Source organism: Rhinoraja longicauda, chromosome 19 (genome assembly GCF_053455715.1).
Source record: "Rhinoraja longicauda isolate Sanriku21f chromosome 19, sRhiLon1.1, whole genome shotgun sequence".
In the NCBI taxonomy this organism is placed as follows: domain Eukaryota; kingdom Metazoa; phylum Chordata; class Chondrichthyes; order Rajiformes; family Arhynchobatidae; genus Rhinoraja; species Rhinoraja longicauda.
Window position 1 is genome coordinate 17,978,541 of NC_135971.1, and position 27,072 is coordinate 18,005,612.

General features: G+C 51.5%; 1 protein-coding gene and 1 long non-coding RNA gene across 2 annotated transcripts in view; both read left to right on the forward strand.

Moving 5' to 3' along the window:
• LOC144603184 (uncharacterized) overlaps window positions 1-27,072 on the forward strand; it is a 497,022-nt gene that overhangs the window by 37,107 nt on the left and 432,843 nt on the right. The gene's annotated exons all lie outside the window — the stretch shown is intronic.
• On the forward strand, window positions 14,362-17,959 carry LOC144602546 (uncharacterized). The gene is made up of 2 exons (XM_078415675.1): window positions 14,362-15,195; window positions 16,134-17,959. Exons 1-2 carry the CDS (start codon window positions 14,362-14,364, stop codon window positions 16,767-16,769), a joined length of 1,470 nt encoding a protein of 489 aa, XP_078271801.1. The 3' UTR covers window positions 16,770-17,959.

Sequence of the window (27,072 nt, forward strand, 5' to 3'; positions counted from 1 at the left end):
GCACGTCTTTACCCCCGTTGTCTGCCGACTTGTGCATTGTGGCTCGTCGCACCCGGTCCATCGCCGACCCCCAGATGAAACGGAAGACGGCCCGGGTGATCCCCGTGGCGTAGGAGGGTGGGACGGGCCACACTTGCGCCAAGTACAGCAGCCCCGAGAGCACCTCACACCTGATAACCAGGTTTTTCCCCGTGATGGAGAGGGAGCGCTGCTTCCACAGCTCCAGCTTCTTCCCCACCTTGGCTATCCGCTCCAGCCAATTCTTGTTACATGCCTCAGCCTTCCCGAACCAGATCCCCAGCACCTTCAGGAAGTCAGGCTTGATGGTGAAGGGGATGGAAGATCGGTCGGGCCAGTTGCCAAAGAGCATGGCCTCGCTCTTCCTGCGGTTTACCCTGGCCCCCGTGGCCAACTCAAACTGGTCGCAGATGCTGATTAGTCTGCGGACCGACCCTGGGTCCGAGCAGAAGACGGCGACATCGTCCATGTACAGGGAGGCCTTGACCTGAGTGCCCCCACTGCCTGGCAGTGTCACTCCTCTTATGCTCGCATCCTTCCTGATGGATTCGGCAAAGGGTTCAATGCAACAGACGAACAAGACAGGGGAAAGAGGGCAACCCTGCCTGACTCCAGACCTGACGGGGAAGCTGTCTGATTCCCACCCATTAATTTGGACTGCACTACAGATATCGGAGTAGAGCAGTTGTATCCACTTCCTGATTCCCTCCCCAAAGCCCATTTTGGAGAGCACGTCCCTCATGTACGTGTGCGATATCCTGTCGAAGGCCTTCTCCTGGTCCAAGCTGACCAGGCAGGCATCCACCCGTCTGTCCTGCACGTAGGCAATGGTATCTCTCAGCAGCACCAGGCTGTCTGAGATTTTCCTGCCAGGTACAGCACAGGTTTGGTCCGGGTGGATCACCTGTCCCAGAGCAGACTTGACCCGGTTGGCGATGGCCTTAGACAGGATCTTGTAGTCTACATTCAACAATGTGATGGGTCTCCAATTCCTTAAGTCATTCATCTCCCCCTTCTGCTTGTAGATCAGGGTGATGTTGCCCTTCCTCATAGAGTCTGACATGCTGCCGGCTAGAAGTATATCGTTGTACACTTCCAGCAGGTCCGGGCCCACCCAGTCCCACAGAGCCGAGTACAACTCTGCCGGTAAGCCATCGCCTCCGGGAGTTTTACTCGAGTCAAAGGAATGGATGGAGCCAGTCAGCTCCTCCAGGGTCAGTGGTTGGTCCAGACTCTCCCGCTTGCTGTCGTCCAAGACTTCCGTGATGGAGGACAGGAAGTTCTGGGAGGCGGTGCTGTCTGTGGTCTTTACATCGTACAGATCCTTATAAAAGGATCTGCAGATCTTGAGCATGTCTGTCTGCGAGGATGTTACCGAGCCGTCCTCCTCCCTAAGGCTTTTGATCACAGAGCTCCCCCTGTGAACCTTATGGAAGAAGTAACGTGAGCACGTCTCATCCTGCTCAACATGGCGGACCCTGGACCGGAAGATGATCTTGGAGGATTCAGAGGTAAAGAGCCGAGTTTGCCGGCCCTTCAACTCTCTCAGTTCCTCCCTCACATCCACCCCTCTCCTCTGCAGAAGGAGTAGCTGCTGCAAATCTGTCTGGAGTTGACACAGTTCCCTCTTACCCTGTCTTGCTCTCTGAACACCTTTGGAGACGAAGAACTTCTTGATGTTCTCCTTTGTTGCCTCCCACCAGAGTGTCTGGGAGTCAAAGAGGGGCCTCACAGTTCTCCAACATGCGTAGTCCCTCTTTAGCTCCTTAACGTTCTCCGGGGTCAACAGCTCCACGTTTAGCTTCCACGTCCCTCTGCCCGCCTTCCGGTCCTCCTGTAGGTGACAGGTGGCCTGAAGGAGGCAGTGGTCAGAGAAGAACACCGGCGCGAGGTCGGTGTGTCTGACCGTGACGGCCCTCGATGTGAAGAGGAAGTCTATCCGGGACTGGGCTGAACCGTTTGGTCCTGACCAGGTGAACCGTGGCTGGACTCCGCCTGCAGGGTCACTGAAGGCGTCGCGCAGCTTTGCATCTTTGACCGTTTCCACCAGGAGTTTGGAGGTGCCGTCCAGTCTGTGGTTGGCACTCCCGGATCGTCCAGCTGCATCGATGATGCAGTTGAAGTCACCGGCCAGAACGAGCGGTCTAGACGTGGCCAGCAGCGGTGGGAGCTGCTGGAGTACGGCCACCCGCTCGCTCCACCTGGGTGAGGCATACACATTAATCAGCCGGAGCGGAGAACCACGGTACATTACATCCACCACCAAGAGACGACCCCCCACCACCTCCCTTACCTCAGTGATGGTGAAGCCCCCTCCCCGCAGCAAGATCCCCAGACCGGACGCACGACAATCATTTCCCCCCGACCATACCGACAGTCCGTGGGGCCACCATCGCGACCACCTCCGATAGCAGCGAAGGTGTGGCAGCCCGCACTCCTGTAAAAAAGTCACATCCGCCTTTACCTTGGCCAGGTACTGCAAGGCGGATACACATCGCGCAGTGCTCTTCACACTGCGCACGTTTAAGGATGCCAGTTTCAGCTCCATTGTCCTTTAGTGTCCCAGGCGATCCTCCCGCATGCCAATCATCTGGCTGAGTTCCTGCACATTTTTGTCGCACAGGTAGTGGTACAGGTTGGTGGCTTCCTCAGCACAGGGTGTATTTTCTGGCGAGGCCACTGCGCTGCTCCCAGTGTCCTGGAGCTGGGGCCCATTTGCCACTGCACTGCTCCCGGTCTCCCGGAGCTGGGGCCCATTGGCCACTGCACTGCTCCCGGTCTCCCGGAGCTGGGGCCCATTGGCCCCTGCACTGCTCCCGGTCTCCCAGAGCTGGGGCCCATTGGCCGTTGTGCCGCTCACGGTCTCCCGGAGCAGGGGCCCATTGGCCGTTGTGCCGCTCACGGTCTCCTGTGGCTGGGGCCCATTGGCACTGCTCCCAGTCTCCTGGGGCTGGGGGGCAACAGACACGTTCTTTCTCTTACCTTCCTCCTCCCCCGTTTTCTTCCTCTGCCTCTGCCTCCGTTGTCGGCTCTTCCTGGTCGTCTCATCCTCCGATGCGGAGAGGCTGCTGGCCTCGTCCTGGGAGAGGACTCTTTTTTGGGACTTGCTTGCCCCCTCCGCCTTTTTCTCCGTGCGCACAGCCTTCAATGTTTTCCTCGATTTTACCAACTGCCATTCCTCCTCTTCCTGTTCCCCCTCTTCCATCGACTCACCCTCGTGGGCGGGGGCCTGGGGGGCTCTGTCCTGCAGTTGGGGGCTCCTGGTGGTCGCGTTGTCCTCGCCCCTGCTCTCCTTTCCTTTTTGGGCTTTTTCCGTGGTAGGAGGCGTCTCGTCCACCCTGGGGGTGCTGGCAGCGGCCCCTCTTATCGCCTGTGCATAAGTGCTAGCTCTTTTAGGGCAGGCTCTGTAAAGGTGGCCTGCCTCCCCACACAGGTTGCAGCTCTTACTCTCTTTACAATCCCTTGTCTCGTGGCCTTCTAACTTGCAGTTTCTGCAGACGACTGTCCTGCATTCTGCCGCCACGTGCCCAGGTTTGTTGCATTTCCTGTGTGTGCAGGAAGGGTTTATATGCTGGCTTGATTGGTGATCTGGAGCAGGTGAGTGAACAGGTAAGGGGAGTTGGCTTAACGTGGTGGGCGTGGCTGGCAGGTGAGTGAACAGGACAGACTGTGACAATAAAATATCATTGAAGACGGACCCAAAATGGTGGAGTAACTCAACGAGACAGGCAGCATCTCTGGAGGGAAGGAATGGGTGACGTTTCGGGTCGAGGCCCTTCTTCAGGCTGACAATAGACAATAGGTGCAGGAGTAGGCCATTCTGCCCTTCGACTGAGAGAGAAGTGAGAGGGAAATTAGAGATAAGGAAGTGAAAACGAGCGATCAAAGGTGCAACCCAAGGCAAATATAGAATAGAGCATTATTAGCTGGGGAAGGTGATAATGATAACATTTAATCAGGATGACAGTCAGACTATTCGGAGAACTAGGATGGGGGAGGGATGGAAAGAGAGGGAAAGCAAGGGTTACTTGAAGTTGGAGAAGTCAATGTTCATACCGCTGGGGTGTAAGCTGCCCAAGCGAAAAATTAGGTGCTGTTCCTCCAATTGACGCTGGGCCACACTCTGACAATGGAGGAGGCCCAGGACGGAAAGGTCAGTGTGGGAATGGGAGGGGGAGTTAAAGTATTTAGCAAACCGGGAGAGATACCGCCTGTCCCGCTGAGTTAACCCAGCGTTTTTGGTGTCTATCTTCGGTGTAAACCTGCATCTGCAGATCCTACTTCCAGAAGTACAATTGAATCATTGGTTTTGATGCTGTAAACATCCATTGTTCGGAAATGGTTTTGTTTCGTTTAGCTGAGAGCTACAGTGCATATACAAGCCCTTCGGCCCATCGAGTCCGCGCTGCCCTCGCACATTAACACAATACCCACGTACACAGGGGACAATTTACACTTATACCAAGGACGCAACCACAAGCCAGTTCAACAACAAACCTGCACGTCGTTGGAATGTGGGAGGAAACCGAAGATCTCGGCGAAAACCGACGAAGGAGAACGTACCAAACCCATACGGACAGGACCGGTGGTCGGGATCGAACCCGGGTCTCCAGCGCTGTCAGGCAGCAACTCTACCTCTGCGCCCCCTGGCGATGGTGTTGATATTTTGCAGGTTTTAAAGTCTATGGTCACAATTGCCACCGCACAACACATCTCTGCATGCCCACAGGATATTCATTCCACGCATCATCCTATCTGAAAGTGCTCCCTTTAATTCTGAGGCTGCGTCCTCTGGTCCAGGACTCCCCCACCAGTGGAAACGTCCTCCGCTCCCCCTCCCCTACCTCCCTCCACCCGCTCCCTCCGCCCCTCCCCTCCCCTCCCCCCTCTTCCCACACCCTCCTCCCCTCCCCCTCTCCCCTTCCCCCTCGCCCTCCCCCTCCCCCTTCCCACCCCTCCCCCTGGCCCTCCCCCTCCCCATTCCATCCACCCCCCCTCGCCCTCCCCCTCCCCCTCCCCACCCCTCCTTCTCCCTTCCCCCTCCCCTTCCACTCCCCCTCCCCACCCCTCCACTCGCCCCCTTCATAAGTTTCAGGTCGAGACCCTCATTCAGACTATATATAATATCTATTTATATAACTGGCCTTTCAGCCCACCGAGTCCACGCCGACCAACCCATACACTAGTTCCATGTCATCCCAGTTTTGCATCCTGCACACCAGCACTATCCTACACACGAGGGGCAATTTACAGAAGCCAGTTAACCTTCACACCCGCACGTCTTTTGGGATGTGGGAGGAAATCGGGGCACCCGGAGAAAACCCGCGCGGGTCACAGCGAGAATGTGCAAATTCCACGTTCAGCAGACAGCAGCTGAAGTCAGGATTGAACCTGGGTCTCTGGCGCTTTGAGGCAGCAACTGGACCTCTGGGCCACCATGTCAGTGTGGAAACACACACACACACTCACACACACACACACACACACACACACACACACACACGCTGCTGGAATAACTCAGCGGGTCAGACAACATCTTTCGAGAACCTGGATAGGTGGCGTACCCTGGTGGGGAGGATAGTGCGAGTACGATGTGATCGGTGGTGCTTCGAAGGGCCTGTTTCCACGCTGTGTCACTAAAGTCTAAAGAACTCCAAAGACGTACAGGTATGTAGGTTAATTGACTGGGTAAATGTAAATGTAAAAATTGTCCCTAGTGGGTGTTGGATAGTGTTAATGTGCGGGGATCACTGGGCGGTGCGGACTTGGTGGGCCGAAAAGGCCTGTTTCCGCGCTGTATCTGAAATATGAAAATAAATAATATAACTATCCTGACCGTACAAGATGAAAGCAGAGTTCCATGCTTTTGAAATGCAATGTACCAAGCAGGTGATGATAATCCCAAGTTAACTATACAATCTGACCTCCATCTGCATAATTACAAACTATAAAACAATAAGAAGCACAGCTACTTTTTTCTTGTCGTATGTTGGAGTGTTGGAAGGAACACTAGTTTAGGTGCAGGAGTAGGCCATTCTGCCCTTCGACTGAGGGAGAAGAGGGTGGGAAATTAGAGATAAGGAAGGGTGACGTGTGAAAACGAGAGATCAAAGGGGCAGCCCAAGGCAAATATAGAATGGAGCATTATTAGCTGGGGAAGGTGTCAATGAGGCATACAAAGATAACATTTAATCAGGATGACAGTCAGACTGTTCGGAGAACTAGGGTGGGGGAGGAATGGAGAGAGAGGGAAAGCAAGCGATACTTGAGGTTGGAGAAGTCAATGTTCATACCGCTGGGGTGTAAGCCGCCCAAGCGAAAAATTAGGTGCTGTTCCTCCAATTGGCGCTGGGCCTCATTCCGACAATGGAGGAGGCCCAGGACGGAAAGGTCAGTGTGGGAATGAGAGGGGGTGTTAAAGTGCTTAGCAAACCGGGAGAGATACCGCCTGTCCCGCTGAGTTACCCCATCGTTTTTGGTGTCTATCTTCGGTGTAAACCTGCATCTGCAGTTCCTACTTCCAGAAGTACAATTGAACCATTGGTTTTGATGCTGTAAACATCCACTGTTCGGAAATGGGTTTGTTTCGTTTAGCTGAGAGCTACAGTGCAGATACAAGCCCTTCGGCCCATCGAGTCCGCGCTGCCCTCGCACATTAACACAATGCCCACGCACACAGGGAACAATTTACACTTATACCAAGTACGCAACCACAAGCCAGTTAAACAACAAATCTGCACGTCGTTGGAATGTGGGAGGAAACCGAAGATCTCGGCGAAAACCGACGCAGGAGAACGTACCAAACTCCGTACGGACAGGACCGGTGGTCGGGATCGAACCCGGGTCTCCAGCGCTGTCACGCAGCAACTCTACCGCTGCGCCCCCTGGCGATGGTGTTGATATTTTGCAGGTTTTAAAGTCTATGGTCACCATTGCCACTGCACAACACATCTCTGCAAGTCCACAGGATATTCATTCCACGCAGCATCCTATCTGAAAGAGCCCCCTTTAATTCTGAGGCTGTGTCCTCCGGTCCTGGACTCCCGCACCAGTGGAAACGTCCTCCGCTCCCCCTCCCCTCACCACTTCCCCCCTCCCTCCCTCCACTCGCTTCCTCCTCCCCTCCCCCCCCCCTCTTCCCCCAACCTCCCTCCCCTCCCCTCTCCCCTTCCCCCTCGTCCTCCCCTTCCCACCCCCTCCCCCTGGCCCTCCCCTCCCCCTCCCCCTCGCCCTCCCCCTCCCCACCCCCTTCTCTCCTCTCCCCTCCCCCTCCCCTTCCCCTTCCCCTTCCCCCTCCCCTTCCCCTCCCCCTCCCTCCCCCTCGCCCCTTCACAAGTTTCTGGTCGAGACCCTCCTTCAGACTATATATAATATCTATTTATATAACAGGCCCTTCAGCCCACCGAGTCCACGCCGACCAACCCATACACTAGTTCCATGTCATCCCAGTTTGCATCCTGCACACCAGCACTATCCTACACACGAGGGGCAATTTAGAGAAGCCAGTTAACCGTCAACCCCGCACGTCTTTTGGGACGTGGAAGGAAACCGGAGCACCCGGAGAAAACCCGCGCAGGTCACAGCGAGAACGTGCAAATTCTACGTTCAGCAGACAGCAGCTATAGTCAGCAGACAGCAGCTGTAGTCAGGATTGAACCATGTCAGTGTGGAAACACACACGCACACACACACACACACACAGACACACACACACAAACACACGCACACGCGCGCGCGCACGCACGCACGCACACACACACACACACACACACACACACTCCTGGAATAACTCAGCGGGTCAGACAGCATCTTTCGAGAACCTGGATAGATGGCGTCCCCTGGTGGGGAGGTACTTTTTTGTTGTCGTATGTTGGAGTGTTGGAAGGAACACTAGTTTAGTTTAGCTTAGAGATACAGCGCGGAAGCAGGCCCTTCGGCCCACCCATTCCGCGCCGACCAACGATCCCCGCACACTGACACTATCCTGCACGCACACTGGGGACAATTTACATTTTTACCGAAGCCAATTAACCTGCAAATCTGTACCTCTTCGGAATGTGGGAGGAAAGATCTTCCAAGAAGTTGGAGAAAACACACACAGGTCACGGGGAGAACGTACAAACTCCGTACAGACAGACAGCGCCCGTAGTCGGGATCAAACCCGGGTCTCTGCCGCTGTAAAGCAGCAACTTTATTGCTGCGCCACCGTCCTACTACCTTGGTCTGAACTCTCTCTGGGTTATATCTCTGGGTGTGACTTTGTGGAGCCATGGGTTGCAAAGATACCAACTACAGATGAGAATTTGTAGCGTTTCTTAGTAATGTCCAACCCCATCGATTTGGACCATATTGCACGTTAATACTGAAGGTCAAGTGGAGGCCAAGCTATTCTGACACGTGTGAGAATGCCTTCACTCAATTGTGTTGTCACCGCCTTTCTTTACCGCAGGGAGAGAGAGGGGAGGGGTGGATTGAGAGAGGGAGGGAGGGGGGTGGAGGGAGCGGGCGGGAGGGATGGAGGGAGGGTGGAGGAGGTAGGATAAGGGGGTATGAAGGGATGGAGTGGGGGGGAGGGGAAGGGGGGGAGGGGAAGGGGAGCGGGATGGAGGGAGGAGGGGGGAAGGGAGGAGGTAAGGGAGGGGGAAAGGGAGGGGAGGGTGCTGCACCAATGCAGGAGAGGTTTTGGCTACTTGATCCTGTAGCCAATATGACACAAGAAGCTGGAGTAGCTCAGCGCGCGGGGCAGCATCTCTGGAGGAGGGAGAAGGTCCAACTACGCCGAGCGGGGCTTGGGAACGATAATGTTGGAGGCAGACAGATGGAAGTGATAAAATCAGAGGTAAGTCTTCAATATCATGGCCTGGTGCTCGTCCGTGGGGTTATGGTCCAAGGATAAGTAGGAGGAGATTTACTTTAGTTTAGTTTAATTTAGAGTTACTGCGCGGAAACAGACCCTTCGGCCCACCGGTTCCGCGCCGACCAGCGATCCCCGCACATTAACACACTATCCTATACCCACCAGGGACAGTTTTTACATTTACCAAGCCAATTTGACTTGGATGAAGGGACTAAAGGTACCATTAGCAAATTTACAGATGATACAAAGCTGGGTGGTAGTGTGAACTGTGAGGAAGATGCTATGAGGTTGCAGGGTGACTTGGACAGGGTGACTTGGCAGATGCAGTTTAATGTGGATAAGTGTGAGGTTATCCACTTTGGTGGTAAGAATAGGAAGGCAGATTTTTATCTGAATGGTGTCAAGTTAGGAAAAGAGGACGTACGACGAGATCTGGGTGTCCTAGTGCATCAGTCACTGAAAGGAAGCATGCAGGTACAGCAGGCAGTGAAGAAAGCCAATGGAATGTTGGCCTTCATAACAAGAGGAGTTGAGTATAGGAGCGAAGAGGTCCTTCTGCAGTTGTACAGGGCCTTAGTGAGACCGCACCACGAGTACTGTGTGCAATTTTGATCTCCAAATTTGAGGAAGGATATTCTTGCTATTGAGGGCGTGCAGCGTAGGTTTACTAGGTTAATTCCCGGAATGGCAGGACTGTCGTATGTTGAAAGATTGGAGCGACTGGGCTTGTATACACTGGAATTTAGAAGGATGAAGGGGATCTTATCGAAACGTATAAGATTATTAAGGGGTTAGACACATTAGAGGCTGGAAACATGTTCCCAATGTTGGGGGAGTCCAGAACAAGGGGCCATAGTTTAAGAATAAGCGGTAGGCCATTTAGAATTGAGATGAGGAAAAACTTTTTCAGTCTGAGAGTTGTGAATCTGTGGAATACTCTGCCTCAGAAGACAGTGGAGGCCAATCCTCTGAATGCATTCAAGAGAGAGCTAGATAGAGCTCTCAATGATAGTGGAGTCAGGGGGTATGGGGAGAAGGCAGGAACGGGGTACTGATTGAGAATGATCAGCCATGATCACATTGAATGGCGGTGCTGCCTCGAAGGGCCGAATGGCCTCCTGCTGCACCTATTGTCTATTGTCTATTGTCTATTGTAACCAGTGACTATAGAAAGACCGGTAGGTATCTCAAAGTGCTGGAGTAACTCAGCGGGCCAGGCAGCAACTCAGGAGAGAAGGAATGACCTGAAACATCACCCATTTCTTCTCTCCTGAGATGCTGCCTGACCCGCTGAGTTACTCCAGCATTTTGTGATGCCTTCGATTTATACCAGCGTCTGCAATTATTTTCATATAGAAAGACCAGTGGTGTCCTAGAAATGCTTCATGAACTCAAATGGGACACCCTTCAAAGACGCCGCATAATAACCAGGCTTACTGCAGTCTGCAAAGAAACCCACTCATTAGCTCCATCCAAAATTGCCCATCTTTCATACAGTCGGAATAACAAAACCGGGAACTCGGTTAAACCAATCCTTGGATTATTCAACCATCCAGACCAACAAGGACTGGAATTCTCTGCCTCAGAATGCAGTGGAGGCCAATTCTCTGAATGCATTCAAGAGAGAGCTGGATTGAGCTCTTAAGGATAGCGGAGTCAGGGGGTATGGGGAGAGGGCAAGAACGGGTTACTGATTCAGAATGATCAGCCATGATCACATTGAATGGCGGTGTTGGCTCGAAGGGCCGAATGGCCTCCTGCTGCACCTATTGTCTATTGTCTATTGACTATTGCTAATTAAATGAGAGCAAGTCTGAGGTCATCCTATTCGCCCCCCCCCCCCCGACTCCATCAAATCGATAACAGGCAGTCTTGGAAGTCTATCCTGCCTAGTCAAACCGCATGTCAAAAACCTCGGCATGATATTTGACTCTGCATTAAAATTTGATAAGCAAGTCAACGCTGTGGTAAAAGCCAGCTTCTTCAAACTTCGAACCATAGCTAAAATCAAACCTTTCCTCCAATTCGACGACACAGAAAAAATCATTCACGCTTTCATTTCCTCCCGCCTAGACTACTGCAACTCCCTATACACTGGGATCAGCCAATCTTCCCTGTCCCGCCTGCAACTGGTCCAAAACGTCGCAGCGAGACTCCTGACGGGTACCCGTAAAAGGGACCACATCACCCCGATTCTGGCCTCTCTCCACTGGCTCCCTGTACGGTACAGAATCAACTTCAAGCTCCTCCTATTCACGTATAAAGCCCTAAATGGACATTCCCCCCCCCCCCCCCCCCCCCCCTTACATCAAAAATCTTCTAACCCACCTCTCTAACTCCAGGTCCCTCAGGTCGGCCGACTTGGGGCTACTCACTATCCCGCGGTCTAGGCTTAAGCTCAGGGGTGACCGCGCTTTTGCGGTTGCGGCTCCTAGACTGTGGAACAGCATCCCTCTCCCCATCAGAACTGCCCCCTCCATCGACTCCTTTAAGACGTACAGGTACCTATCCTGGGCGGCACGGTAGCGCAGCGGTAGAGTTGCTGCTTTACAGCGAATGCAGCGCCGGAGACTCAGGTTCGATCCTGACTACGGGTGCTGCACTGTAAGGAGTTTGTACGTTCTCCCCGTGACCTGCGTGGGTTTACTCCGAGATCTTCGGTTTCCTCCCACACTCCAAAGACGTACAGGTATGTAGGTTAATTGGCTGGGTAAATGTAAAAATTGTCCCTAGTGGGTGTAGGATAGTGTTAATGTACGGGGATCACTGGGCGGCACGGACTTGGTGGGCCAAAAGGGCCTGTTTCCGGCTGTATGTATATGATATGATAAGTCCAGGCTCAAAACCTATTTCTACTCCCTAGCGTTTGAGGCTCATTGAGGAGGCACTGTGAACTGTTTGCGTGCTACTGTATGTTTCATTTTTTTCCCTTAGTACCTAATCAGATGTACAGCACTTTGGTCAACGTGGGTTGTTTTTAAATGTGCTATACAAATAAAATTGACTTGACTTGACTCGCAAATTTTCAATCTGCAACTGCGTGCAAGTTTATAGCCCAACAGCGGCGGTTCGTGCAGTATCAACAAGACGAGATAAGACAAGGCAGGGGGTGGGGGGCGGGTAGAGCCGATAAGGGGGAGCGAAAACGTGGAGGCAGTTGATGTCAGGCCTCCAGTTAGAAATGAAGAGGCCAAAAGAGGGTGGAAGGCCGGCCAACAGATTGCCGCTTGCTTCCCGCTTCCCGTTTCTTATTTATATGTTGCTTCTGCCAAACACTTTTGCCGTCTTGGCTGAGAATTACATTTCACCAGCAAATCGCTATGTCGAGGTGCGAGCTACAACCAATTACACCATTGGATGTACCTTGTGATTTTTGATCTATGTTCATTGGATTTGGTTACATTTGGCTCTGTTGAGGAAGGCGTTCGGCTCGTGAAACCACTTCACTTTCAGACCGAAGCAGAAGTTCGAGGCAAAATGCCAGAATCTGAAACACAGAAACGTAGAAAAAAATCCAAAAATAGGTGCAGGAGGAGGCCATTCGGCACTTCGAGCCAGCACCGCCATTCAATATGATCATGGCTGAGCATCCAACATCATAGAAACATAGAAAATAAGGTGCAGGAGGAGGCCATTCGGCCCTTCGAGCCAGCACCGCCATTCATTGTGATCATGGCTGATCGTCCACAATCAGTAACCCGTGCCTGCCTTCTCCCCATACCCCTTGATTACACTAGCCCCATAGAACTCTATCTGACTCTCTTTTAAATCCATCCAGTGATTTGGCCTCCACTGCCCTCTGTGGCAGAGAATTCCACAAATTCACAACTCTCTGGGTGAAAAAGTTTTTTCTCACCTCAGTTTTAAATGGCCTCCCCTTTATTCTCAGACTGTGGCCCCTGGTACTGGACTCCCCCAACATTGGGAACATTTTCCTGCATCTAGCTTGTCCAGTCCTTTTATAAGTTTATATGTTTCTATAAGAACCCCCCGCATCCTTGTAAACTCCAGTGAATGCAAGCCTAATCCAGTGAATACAAAATTAATCCAGTGAATACAAGCCTAATCCAGTGAATACAAGCCTAATGTAGGTACATTGGCTGTGTGTAACGTGTACGATTGTACCTAGTGCGTGTGAAACAAAATTGAAACCCAGGCCGTTGCTCATTCAGAGTTCAGTTGTAGCTTTGATGGTGGTGCGCCTATAAAGCTGCAGCGAGCAGGAACCTGGTTGTGGCTGTTCATATGGGGCGCAAGTCACTGATAAACACCTTCTATCGCAAACACCTCCTTCCCAGCTCAGCGCACAAGTAGATGGGTGGGGAGTCCAATGCTTATCTTGCCACTGCATGTGAGGTTTTATGTAGAGAGATTCCGGGTTAAGAGTCCGGGACTCAGTGGAGTTGGGCGGATGTTTATAACCCATGAGCGCACACCGAAGATGGACACAAAATGCTGGAGTAACTCAGCGGGACGGGCGGCATCTCTGGAGAGAAGGAACGGGTGACGTTTCGGGTCGAGACCCTTCTTTAGACTTCTGGCCCGAAACGTCACCCATTCCTTCTCTCCAGAGATGCTGCCTGTCCCGCTGAGTTGCTCCAGCTTTTCATAAGTGCATAAGTGATAGGAGCAGTATTCGGCCCATCAGGTCTACTCTGCCATTCAATCATGGCTGATCTATCTCTCCCTACAAACCTCATTCTCCTGCCTTCTCCCCATAAACCCCGACACCCGTACTAATCGTGCATTTTGTGTCTATCTTCGGTGTAGGGAATATGTTCCCGACTTTGGGGGAGTCCAGAACCAGGGGCTCACAGTTTAAGAATAAGGGGTTGGCCATTTAGGACTAAGATGAGGAACAACATTTTCACCCAGAGAGTTGTGAATCTGTGGAATTCTCTGCCACAGAAGGCAGTGGAGGCCAATTCACTGGAAGTTTTTCAAGAAAGAGTTAGATAGAGCTCCGAGGGCTAACGGAATCAATGGATATGAGGAGAAAGCAGGCACGGGTTACTGATTGTGGATGATCAGCCGTGATCACATATTTCCACTGGCTCCCAGTACAGTACAGAATCAACTTCAAGCCCCTCCTATTCACATACAAAGCCCTAAACGGGCTTGCCCCCCCCCCCCCCCCATATCAAAACTCTTCTAACCCACCACTCTATCTCCAGGTCCCTCAGGTCGGCAGACTTGGGGCTACTGACTATCCCGCGGTCTAGACTTAAGCTCAGGGTTGACCGCGCTTTTGCGGTTGCAGCTCCTAGATTGTGGAACAGCATCCCTCTCCCCATCAGAACTGCCCCCTCCATCCACTCCTTTAAGTCCAGGCTCAAAACCCATTTCTCCTCCCTAGCGTCTGAGGCCCTCTGAGGGGCGCTGTGAACTGTTTATGTATGTGCTGTTATGTTTGTGTGCCATTGTATGTTCGTTTCTTAGTACCTGAACAGATGTACAGCACTTTGGTCAAATTGGGTTGTTTTTAAATGTGTCATACAAACAAAATTGACTTCACACTAATCCGGCGTTTTGTGTCTGTATTCGGTGCGAAGCAGCGTCGGCGCTATCCAGGAAGCGTGAAAAGTTGTTCCAACGAGCAGCGCCGCCGCCTCTCGGGCGGGGTTAAACGGGCCAGATACCCAACTTCCTCTTGCCCATCCGTCAGTGTGGAGGTGCCGGAGGTCCCAGTTGGACGGCCAGCGTCTGTGGTGGAAGGAACTGCGGTCGTTTCGGGTCGCAGAATAAATAAAAAGGGACCCTGCGCTTTTGTGATGGCGGGGGTTACCGGGGTTCTGGGCGCTTTCAGAGGTTTGAAAGACGCCTTCCCCTTGCTGAAAGTGGCCGGTAACGCGGCGCTGTCGGGGGTCTTGTTCGGTCTGGAGACCTTACTTGACATGAGAAAACCCTGCCCCTGCGTCCCGGAGCTGAACAGGGACCACGTCGCCGTGATGTTCCTGGTGCCCGCGGTTGTCCTCTTCATGGTCAGCCTGGCGGCGCTGCCTGATTCACGGAGGCTGCTGAAGGGCTGGACCGGCGCCGAGAAAGGCGAAGGGGAGACGCAGCAAGAGTGCGGCTGCCGCTTCTGCCGCTGCCGCTGCTGCCGCTGCCTTTGGGTGCAATGGCACATCGCGCTGAACGCGCTGCTGAATGCGCTGATCCCGTCCTTCATCTGGGTCATCATTCTGCTGTTGGACGGCGATCAGTACGCCTGCATCTACCACACACAAGCAGACGTCGGGCCAGGCGACAGTCAGGGCTGCAAGCAAATTTGCAGCGACGATCCCACGACCGAGCTGCGCCGCCACTGCTGCCGATCGTGGGTGAGTGAGACTTTAAATGTAGTTCAATTTAGAGATACAGCGCGTAAACGGATCCCTTCCGCCCCCCCCCCCTAGTCCGCGCCGACCCAGCGACACCCACACATTAACACTATCCCACACACCACACACCACACACCACACACCACACACCACACACCACACACCACACAACCACACACACCACACACCACACACCACACACCACACACCACACAACCACACAACCACACAACCACACACCACACACCACACACCACACAACCACACAACCACACAACCACACAACCACACACCACACACCACACACCACACACCACACACCACACAACACACAACACACAACACACAACACACAACACACAACACACAACACACACACACACACACAACCGACCCGACCCGACGTCACCCATTCTTTCTATCCCGAGATGCTGCCTGACCCGCTGAGTAACTCCAGCATTTTACGTCTACCACGAGGGCAAAGGTTTAAGGTGAAGAGGGGAAAGATTTAATAGGAATCCGAGGGGTAACGTTTTCACACAAGAGGATGAAAGGTGATCTTGTAGAGGTGTATGAAGTCATGAGAGGATTAGATCGGGTAAATGCACAGTCACTTGCCCAGAGTAGTTGAATCGAGGACCAGAGGACATGGGTTTAACGCGAAGGGGAAAAGATTTAATAGGAATCTGAGGGGTAACTTTTTCAAACAAAGGGTGGGGGGTGTGTGGAACAAGCTGCCGGAGGAGATAGTTGAGGCTGGGACTATCCCAATGGTGAAGAAACAGTTGGACAGGTCCATGGATAGGACAGGTTTGGAGGGATTATGGACCAAAACCGAGCAGGTGAGATTGGTCTGGATGGGGCACGTTGGCCGGTGTGGGCAAGTTGCCTGGTTCCACGTTGCATAATCTCTTCGACTCTTTGACTTTCTGCAACAGGTAATTGGCTGCGTTTTGTTGGCGGTGAGCGTGGGTTTATTGACCATCCTGCCCTTCATTCCTGCGCGCAAGTGTGGCGACTGCACACAGGAGGGCGATTACGTGATCAAGTTCTTCAAGGAACTGGACGCGGTGAAGGAGATCAAGATGGAGGAGAAAATAACGGCGAGAGTCGAGGAGTGCGCCGACGAACAGGCGCAAAAACTGCTGGAAGTCCTAAAACTGAGCGACCCCAAGAAGAAGGATCAAGGTACCCAGCATCCGGATCAAGACCAAGGGCAGTCGGGACATGGTACCCAGCAGTCGGAACAAGATCAAGGGCAGTCGGGACTTGGTACCCAGCAGTCGGGACAAGGTCAAGAACAGTCGGAACAAGATCAAGGGCAGTCGGAACAAGGTCAAGGGCAGTCGGAGCAAGGTACCCAGCAATCGGGACAAGGTACCCAGCAGTCGGGACAAGGTCAAGAGCAGTCGGAACAAGGTCAAGGGCAGTCGGGACAAGGTCAAGGGCAGTCGGGACAAGGTCCCGAGGAGTCGGAACAAGGTCCCGAGCAGTCAACCAGCGACATCGAGCTTCAACGCATGCTTCCCCATGAAGCCAATTCGGTCTTCACCGGCACAAAGCTAAAGGTCTGAAGAAGGGACTCGACCTGAAACGCCACCCACTCCTTCTCTCCAGAGATGCTGCCTGTCCCGATGAGTTACTCCAGAATGTTGTGTCTGTCTTCGGTGTCAACCAGCATCTGCAGGTTTATCATTCCTTTATCATCGCTACTTTTTTTGCGCATTGTTATTTGTTCTGTAGCTCTCCACATCGCGGCCCATATCTCTCGTTTCCCTTTGCCTTGCCTCTCAGTCTGAAGGTGGGTCTCGACTCGAAACGCCACCCGTTCCGTCTCTCCGGGGATGCTGTCCGACCCGCTGAGTTACTCCAGCGTTTTGTGTCTGTCTGCAGTTCCTCCGTACTCAAACCAAACGCTTCGTCGTTTGAAAACAATTGCAGGCCAATCGGCGCTCTGTAAATTGCCCCCTGGTGTGGATGAGAAAGTGGGATAACATAGAACTATTGTGACCGGTCGTCGCCTCGATGGGCTGAAGGGCCTATTGCGCTGCTGGATCATTAAACTAAACTAAACTGAACCAAACCAAACCAAACCAAAACTCCAAAGAGCAGCTTCTTCCCACAACCATGAGGATTTAAACCACCCTGTAAAATCTCTGATCACCGCGAACTTTGCGCTACAGTGCTTGCTCTTTGACTTTTCCACCGCGATGGTTTAGTTTAGTTTAGACCACTGTGGGGTGAAGTGAATTTGTACCCTCGCTTATGGAAGCCCGAAAACAGAGGGGAAGAAGCTGTTTCTGAGTCTGGTGGTGCGCGCTTTCACGCTTCTCAACCTTCGGCCGGTCCAGGGCTGGGGAAAGGACTGGCCAGGGTGGGACGAGTCTTTGATTATGTGCAGGAAGGATGGTGGTTTACACACGCAGATAGACACAAAAAAGCTGGAGTAACTCAGCGGGACTGGCAGCATCTCTGGAGAGAAGGAATGGGGCGAGACCCTTCTTCAGACTGAGAGTCAGGGGAGGGATATGAAAAGGTTCAGAACAAATCAGAGCCGGCACCGATGACTCGGTGAAGGTGGAGCCCACAATGCTCCATTGACCATCTTCCCCATGGCTCCATTATATTGGCTGCTTTTCCGACACAGCGTGGTGTAGATGGAGTTAATGGTGGTGAATCTAGTGTGTGTGGCGTCTCTTGTGTGCTGCCTGAGTGCAATCTACTATTTCTATACTCTTTTACTTAAATATGATTGTGCCTTACATGATACGTTGTAATTTTTTTACTGAACTGTATGCAATTAAAAAAAAATCACTGCATGTCATAATAAAATGTAACGAACCGCAGGTAGACCCAAATGCAGGACACGGAACCAAGGAAATAGTTTTAGAATGAGCTTTCTTTATACCTGCTCGTGGTCGGGGACATAAGACTGAGGCGTTCACCACGGCTACGACGAGGCGTGAAGGTCAGGAGCAGGCAGGGTCGGCAACGGGAAATCAGTCCCAGAGAGAATGCTGGAGAGTCTTGCATGAGGGCTAAGAACAATCTGGCAAAGAGTGTGTGTGCAGGAAGGGTTTATATGCTGTCTTGATTGGTGATCTGGAGCAGGTGAGTGAACAGGTGAGGGGAGTTGGCTTAACGTGGTGGGCGTGGCTGGCAGGTGAGTGAACAGGACAGACTGTGACAATAAAATATCATTGAAGACGGACCCAAAATGGTGGAGTAACTCAACGAGACAGGCAGCATCTCTGGAGGGAAGGAATGGGTGACGTTTCGGGTCGACGCCCTTCTTCAGACTGACAATAGACAATAGGTGCAGGAGTAGGCCATTCTGCCCTTCGACTGAGAGAGAAGGGAGATGGAAATTAGAGATAAGGAAGGGTAACGTGTGAAAACGAGAGATCAAAGGGGCAGCCCAAGGCAAATATAGAATAGAGCATTATTAGCTGGGGAAGGTGACAATGAGGCATACATAGATAACATTTAATCAGGATGACAGTCAGACTATTCGGAGAACTTGGGTGGGGGAGGGATGGAGAGAGAGGGAAAGCGAGGGTTGCTTGAAGTTGGAGAAGTCAATGTTCATACCGCTGGGGTGTAAGCTGCCCAAGCGAAAAATTAGGTGTATGTTCCTCCAATTGACGCTGGGCCACACTCTGACAATGGAGGAGGCCCAGGACGGAAAGGTCAGTGTGGGAATGAGAGGGGGAGTTGAAGTGCTTAGCAAACCGGGAGAGATACCGCCTGTCCCGCTGAGTTACCCCAGCGTTTTTATTGTCTATCTTCGGTGTAAACCTGCATCTGCAGATCCTACTTCCAGAAGTACAATTGAATCATTGGTTTTGATGCTGTAAACATCCACTGTTCGGAAATGCGTTTGTTTCGTTTAGTTGAGAGCTACAGTGCAGATGCAAGCCCTTCGGCCCATCGAGTCCGTGCTTTCCTCGCACATTAACACAATGCCCACGCACACAGGGGACAATTTACACTTAGACCAAGTACACAAACCCAAGCCAGTTAAACAACAAACCTGCACGTCGTTGGAATGTGGAAGGAAACCGAAGGTCTCGGCGAAAACCGACGCAGGAGAACGTACCAAACTCCATACGGACAGGACCGGTGGTCGGGATCGAACCCGGGTCTCCGGCGCTGTCACCTTGACGACGGTGTTGATATTTTGCAGGTTTTAAAGTCTATGGTCACCATTGCCACTGCACAACACATCTCTGCAAGTCCACAGGATATTCGTTCCACGCATCATCCTATATATCAGGTAGAGACAAAATGCTGGAGTAACTCAGCGGGTCAGGCAGCATCTCGGGAGAGAAGGAATGGGTGACATTTCGGGTTGAGACCCTTCTTCAGACTGTGTCTATCTTCGATTTAACCATTTTGTGTCTGTCTTCGATGCAACATTTTGTGTCTATCTTCGATTTAACCATTTTGTGTCTACCTTTGATTGAAACTTTTTGTGTCTACCTTCGATTTAAACATTTTGTGTCTATCTTCGATGTAACCATTTTGTGTCTATCTTCGATTTAACCATTACATGTCTACCTTCGATTTAACCATTTTTTGTCTACCTTCGATTTAAACATTTTGTGTCTACCTTCGATTTAAATATTTCGTGGTCTACTTTCGATTTAAACATTTTGTGTCTGTCTTCGATTTAAACATTTTGTGTCTCCCTACAATTTAACAATTTTTTGCCTAATTTCGATTTAAACATTTTGTGTCTACCATCGATTTAATAATTTTGTGTCTGTCTTCGATTTAAACATTTTGTGTCTATCTTCGATTTAAACATTTTGTGTCCACCTCCGATTTAAACACTTTGTGGCTGCCTTCGATTTAAACCAGCATCTGCAGTTCTTTCCTATAAATCAGGTCAGGCAGCATACAGATGCTTCAGCTCATTATGGGTAGATCACTCATCACGCACTTATCGGTGCTGGTCCCATTTAAGGGCAGCTTACACCCCAGCGGTACGAAATCTTCCAACCTCATCTTCTGTATCCGCTGTTCCAGGTGTGGACTCCTGTATATCGGCGAGACCAAGCGCAGGCACGGCGATCGTTTCGCTGAACACCTCCGCTCAGCCCGTCTAAACCTCCCTGTTCTCCCGGTGGCTAAACACTTTAATTCCCGCCTCCTACTCCCAGTCTGACCTCTCTGTCCTGGGCCTCCTCCATTGTCAGAGTGAGGCCCAGCGCCAATTGGAGGAACAGCACCTCATATTTCGCTTGGGCAGCTTACACCCCAGCGGTACGAACATTGACTTCTCTAACTTCAAGTAACCCTTGCTTTCCCTCCCCCTCCATCCCCTCCCCATTCCCCTCCCCATTCCCAGTTCTCCGACCAGTCTTACGGTCTCCTACTACATTTTATCTCTGTTTGCTTTGTTGATACCTTCTCCCAGCTAACAATGACCTATTCTACATTTTCCTTGATCTCCATCCCCTTGATCTCCATCCCCTTTGTCCCACTCCCCCCGGCATCAGTGTGAAGGAAGGGTCTTGACCCGAAACGCCTCCAATTCTTTCCCTCCCGACGTGCTGCCTGTCCCGCTGAGTTACTCCAGCTATTGTGTCTATCTCCTTCTTCTTCTAAGAAGGATGAGAGGAGATCTTATCGAAACGTATAAGATTATTAAGGGTTTGGACACATTAGAGGCAGGAAACATGTTCCCAATGTTGGGGGAGTCCAGAACCAGGGGCCACAGTTTAAGAATAAGGGGTAGGCCATTTAGAACAGAGATGAGGAAAAACTTTTTTAGTCAGAGAGTTGTGAATCTGTGGAATTCTCTGCCTCAGAAGGCAGTGGAGGCCAATTCTCTGAATGCATTCAAGAGAGAGATGGATAGAGCTCTTAAGGATAGCGGAGTCAGGGGGTATGGGGAGAAGGCAGGAACGGGGTACTGATTGAGAATGATCAGCCATGATCACATTGAATGGCGGTGCTGGCTCGAAGGGCCGAATGGCCTCCTCCTGCATCTATTGTCTATTGTCTTCTTCTGTCGTATGTCTTTTAGACCCGCAGCTCCGTTGAGGCGAGCCAGGCCAACGTGTCATCGTCCAGGTCAATCAGACCTCGTTCACCATTCGGTGGCCGGTATTTGGGGCAACTGGTGACTATGTGCTCCACTGTCTGTGTTGGGTCCCCACACTCGCAGGAGGCACTGTCCACGAGACCCCACCACTTCATCGCTACTCCATAGCGACCGACGCCTGTCCACAAGCGATTGAGGGTTATCCACTGCTTTCGGGGCAGGTCCTGGCCAGGGACGTCGATGTAGCGGTGTAGCGCAGACGGTTCCGCTGACTTCCACTGGTCTCTCCATCTCGTCTTGACCCAGGTGGTCTTGGAAGTGTCGACCGGTGTCGTACAGAGCAGCTCGTGGGCTTGCATGGCAAAGGGGCGCCGTGACTTGAGGCGCACATGTCGTGGTGTCTCTGTGACGATGTGATGGAGAAAGTGGAAATCACTTGTTCTGGTCTGTGCCTTTCGAGAAAGGGCCAGTGTGGCTGCTTCTCGTCTGATGTTGGCCGGGGCGATGCCGGCAAGGACGGTCACTTGGTTTACTGGGGTGGCTTGTAGGCATCCGGAGACAGTCCGTAGGGCGCTGTTGAGGGGAGCATCCAGCTTCTTAACGTGAGGGCTACGGCACCAGACCGGGGCACAGTACTCGGCGGCTGAGAATTCCCGGAATGGCGGGACTGTCGTATGTTGAAAGACTGGAGCGACTAGGCTTGTATACACTGGAATTTAGGATGAGAGGGGATCTTATCGAAACGTATAAGATTATTAAGGGGTTGGACACGTTAGAGGCAGGAAACATGTTCCCAATGTCGGGGGAGTCCAGAACCAGGGGCCACAGTTTAAGAACAAGGGGTAGGCCATTTAGAACTGAGATGAGGAAAAACTTTTTTAGTCAGAGAGTTGTGAATCTGTGGAATTCTCTGCCTCAGAAGGCAGTGGAGGCCAATTCTCTGAATGCATTCAAGAGAGAGCTGGATAGAGCTCTTCAGGATAGCGGAGTCAGGGGGTATGGGGAGAAGGCAGGAACGGGGTACTGATTGAGAATGATCAGCCATGATCACATTGAATGGCGGTGCTGGCTCGAAGGGCCGAATGGCCTCTTCCTGCACCTGTTGTCTATTGTCTATTGAGAACACCAGGGCCACTGTGGACATGCGCAGTGTCTTTGTCGTGACTCCCAATGTGGCACCTTCCTCCAGGTGTTGTTTGAATGACAGCGTTCTGTCCAGCTTCACTCCCAGGTACGTGTCTGTCTCCCATTTACCAGCACCGTGTTCGAAGCTTTCTCTGCCTTGCTGGCTCAGCGTTTCTGCAGGCACCGCGGGCGATCCCACCACCAGTCAAAGTCTTCTCATCCCCACGCTTTCCCACCGACACCGCACCATCTGGAAACCATTGGTTCACCCGTCCCTTCCCGCCCTGTACGGTGGCGCAGCGGGTAGAGCTGCTGCCTCGCAGCGCCAGTGTCGCGGGTTCCATCCCGACAGCGGGCGCCGTCTGTGCAGAGTTTGTACGTTCTCCCCGTGACCTGCGTGGGTTTTCTCCGGGTGCTCCGGTTTCCTCCCACATTCCAAAGCCGTACAGGTTTGTAGATTTATTGGCTTTGTTCAAGATTGTAAATTGTTCCTAATGTGTAGGATGGTGTTAGTGTGCGGGGGTCGCTGGTCGGTGCGGACTCGGTGGGCCGAAGGGCCTGTTTTCGCGCTGTATCTCTAAACTAAACTAAACTAAACTTAATGACCCCAGGCACCTCACCCTGCAACTGCAGGAGATGCCTCACCTGCTCCTAGACCTCCTCCATCGACTCCATCCGGGGACCCCAGCAGTCCTTCCAGGGGTGACAGAGGTTCACCTGCACCTCCTCTAAACTCATCTGGTGTTCCCGATGTAGCCACCTGCACATCGTGGAGACCAAGCATAGACTCGTTGATCGTTCCGCTGAACGCTTGCGCTCGGACCGCCAAGGCCTGTCGGTCCTCCCGTTTGCTCACCATTGTTAACTCCCCTTCCCGTTCCCACACTGACCTTTCTGCCCCGGGCCTCCTCTATTGCAAGCGAGGCCGCACGCTGGAGGAACGGCACCTCATATTCTACTTGGGTGGGGCGGTCACGGTGGCGCAGCGGTAGAGTTGCTGCCTTGCAGCGAATGCAGCGCCCGACACTCCCGTGTTCGATCCCGACCACGGGTTCTGTCTGCACGGAGTTTGTACGCTCTCCCCGTGAGTTTCCCCCAAGATCTTCGATTTTCTCCCACACTCCAAAGACGTGCAGGTTTGTAGGTTAATTGGCTTGGTAAAATGTAAAAAATGTCCCTAGTGGGTGTAGGATAGTGTTAAAGTGTGCGGGGATCGCTGGTTGGCGTTGGGCCGAAGGGCCTGTTTGCGCGCTGTATCTCTAAAAACTAAACTAAACCCAACGGTATGAACATTGACTTCTCCAATTTTAGATCACCCCCTCTTTTGCCCCTCTCTCTTTCCTGCCCCCTTCTACCTTTCCCCCTCCCTCTGACTTTTACACTTATCTCCTTATCTGACACATTTCTGTCTCCTCTTTTCTCTGTACTTTATCCACCCATGGATCAAAACCTCCTTCGCCTGTATCCACCTATCACTTGCCACCCCCACGTTTTTTTTCCAGCTTCCTCTCCCCGACGAAAATCCGTCTGAAGATGGGCCCCGACCAGAAACTCCGTCCGTCCATTCCCTCCATAGACGCTGCCTGACCCGCTGAGTTCCTCCAGCACTTTGTGTTAATTACCCCCAATATAAACCCATTCGCACAATAGCTTGTCCTGGCATGTTGTAGGGATCACTGAGACATGGCTACAAGAGGACCAGGGCTGGGAACTGAATATTCAGGGGTACACAACGTATAGAAAAGACAGACAGGTGGGCAGAGGGGGTGGGGTTGCTCTGATGGTAAGGAATGATATTCATTCCCTTGCAAGGGGTGACATAGAATCAGGAGATGTTGAATCAGTATGGATAGAAATGAGAAATTGTAAGGGTAAAAAGACCCTAATGGGAGTTATCTATAGGCCCCCAAACAGTAGCCTCGACTTAGGGTGCAAGTTAAATCAGGAGATAAAATTGGCGTGTCAAAAATGTAATGCTACGGTGGTTATGGGAGATTTCAACATGCAGGTAGACTGGGAAAATCAGGTTGGAAATGGACCCCAGGAAAGAGAGTTTGTAGAGTGCCTTCGAGATGGATTCTTAGAACAGCTTGTATTGGAGCCTACCAGGGAGAAGGCAATTCTGGATTTAGTGTTGTGTAATGATCCTGATCTGATAAGGGGACTAGAGGTAAAAGAGCCATTAGGAGGCAGTGATCACAACATGATAAGTTTTACTCTGCAAATGGAAAGGCAGAAGGGAAAATCGGAAGTGTCGGTATTACAGTATAGCAAAGGGGATTACAGAGGCATGAGGCGGGAGCTGGCCAAAATTGATTGGAAGGAGGCCCTAGCAGGGAAGACGGTAGAACAGCAATGGCAGGTATTCCTGGGAATAATGCAGAGGTTGCAGGATCAATTTATTCCAAAGAGGTGGAAAGACTCTAAGGGGAGTAAGAGACACCTGTGGCTGACAAGGGAAGTCAGGGACAGCATAAAAATTAAGGAGAGGAAGTATAACATAGCAAAGAAGAGTGGGAAGACAGAGGATTGGGACTCTTTTAAAGAGCAACAAAAGTTAACTAAAAAGACAATACGAGGAGAAAAGATGAGGTACGAGGGTAAACTAGCCAATAATATAAAGGAGGATAGCAAAAGTTTTTTTAGGTACGTGAAGAGGAAAAAAATAGTCAAGGCAAATGTGGGTCCCTTGAAGACAGAAGCAGGGGAATTTATTATGGGGAACAAAGAAATGGCAGACGAGTTAAACCGTTACTTTGGATCTGTCTTCACTGAGGAAGATACACACAATCTCCCAAATGTTCTAGGGGCTGGAGAACCTAGGGTGATGGAGGAACTGAAGGAAATCCACATTAGGCAGGAAATGGTTTTGGGTAGACTGATGGGACTGAAGGCTGATAAATCCCCAGGGCCTGATGGTCTGCATCCCAGAGTACTTAAGGAGGTGGCTCTAGAAATAGTGGAAGCATTGGAGATCATTTTTCAATGTTCTATAGATTCAGGATCAGTTCCTGTGGATTGGAGAATAGCAAATGTTATCCCACTTTTTAAGAAAGGAGGGAGAGAGAAAACGGGTAATTATAGACCAGTTAGTCTGACATCAGTGGTGGGGAAAATGCTGGAGTCAATTATAAAAGACGAAATTGCTGAGCATTTGGATAGCAGTAACGGGATCATTCCGAGTCAGCATGGATTTACGAAGGGGAAATCATGCTTGACAAATCTACTGGAATTTTTTGAGGATGTAACTAGGAAAATTGACAAGGGAGAGTCAGTGGATGTGGTGTACCTCGACTTTCAGAAAGCCTTCGACAAGGTCCCACATAGGAGATTAGTGGGCAAAATTAGGGCACATGGTATTGGGGGTAGGATACTGACATGGATAGAAAATTGGTTAACAGACAGAAAGCAAAGAGTGGGGATAAATGGGTCCCTTTCGGAATGGCAGGCAGTGACCAGTGGGGTACCGCAAGGTTCGGTGCTGGGACCCCAGCTATTTACGATATACATTAATGACTTAGACGAAGGGATTAAAAGTACCATTAGCAAATTTGCAGATGATACTAAGTTGGGGGGTAGTGTGAATTGTGAGGAAGATGCAATAAGGCTGCAGGGTGACTTGGACAGATTGTGTGAGTGGGCGGATACATGGCAGATGCAGTTTAATGTAGATAAGTGTGAGGTTATTCACTTTGGAAGTAAGAATAGAAAGGCAGATTATTATCTGAATGGTGTCAAGTTAGGAGGAGGGGGAGTTCAACGAGATCTGGGTGTCCTAGTGCATCAGTCAATGAAAGGAAGCGTGCAGGTTCAGCAGGCAGTGAAGAAAGCCAATGGAATGTTGGCCTTCGTAACAAGAGGAGTTGAGTATAGGAGCAAAGAGGTCCTTCTACAGTTGTACCGGGCCCTGGTGAGACCGCACCTGGAGTACTGTGTGCAGTTTTGGTCTCCAAATTTGAGGAAGGATATTCTTGCTATGGAGGGCGTGCAGCGTAGGTTCACTAGATTAATTCCCGGAATGGCGGGACTGTCGTATGTTGAAAGGCTGGAGCGATTGGGCTTGTATACACTGGAATTTAGAAGGATGAGGGGGGATCTTATTGAAACATATAAGATAATTAGGGGATTGGACACATTAGAGGCAGATAACATGTTCCCAATGTTGGGGGAGTCCAGAACAAGGGGCCACAGTTTGAGAATAAGGGGTAGGCCATTTAGAACGGAGATGAGGAAGAACTTTTTCAGTCAGAGGGTGGTGAAGGTGTGGAATTCTCTGCCTCAGAAGGCAGTGGAGGCCAGTTCGTTGGATGCTTTCAAGAGAGAGCTGGATAGAGCTCTTAAGGATAGCGGAGTGAGGGGGTATGGGGAGAAGGCAGGAACGGGGTACTGATTGATAGTGATCAGCCATGATCGCATTGAATGGCGGTGCTGGCTCGAAGGGCTGAATGGCCTACTCCTGCACCTATTGTCTATTGTCTATTGTCTATTGGCAGTTCATTGCAGTGCCGTTTTCCACCTGCAGGTGGAGGTGGCGCGCAGGAATGAACTGCAGGTGCTGGTTTGCACCGAAGATGGACACAAAATGTTGGAGTAACTCAGCGGGACAGGTAGCATCTCCAGAGAGAGAAGGAATGGGTGACGTTTCGGGTCTAGACCCTTCTTCAAACTGAGTCAGGGGACAGGGGAACGAGAGATATGGA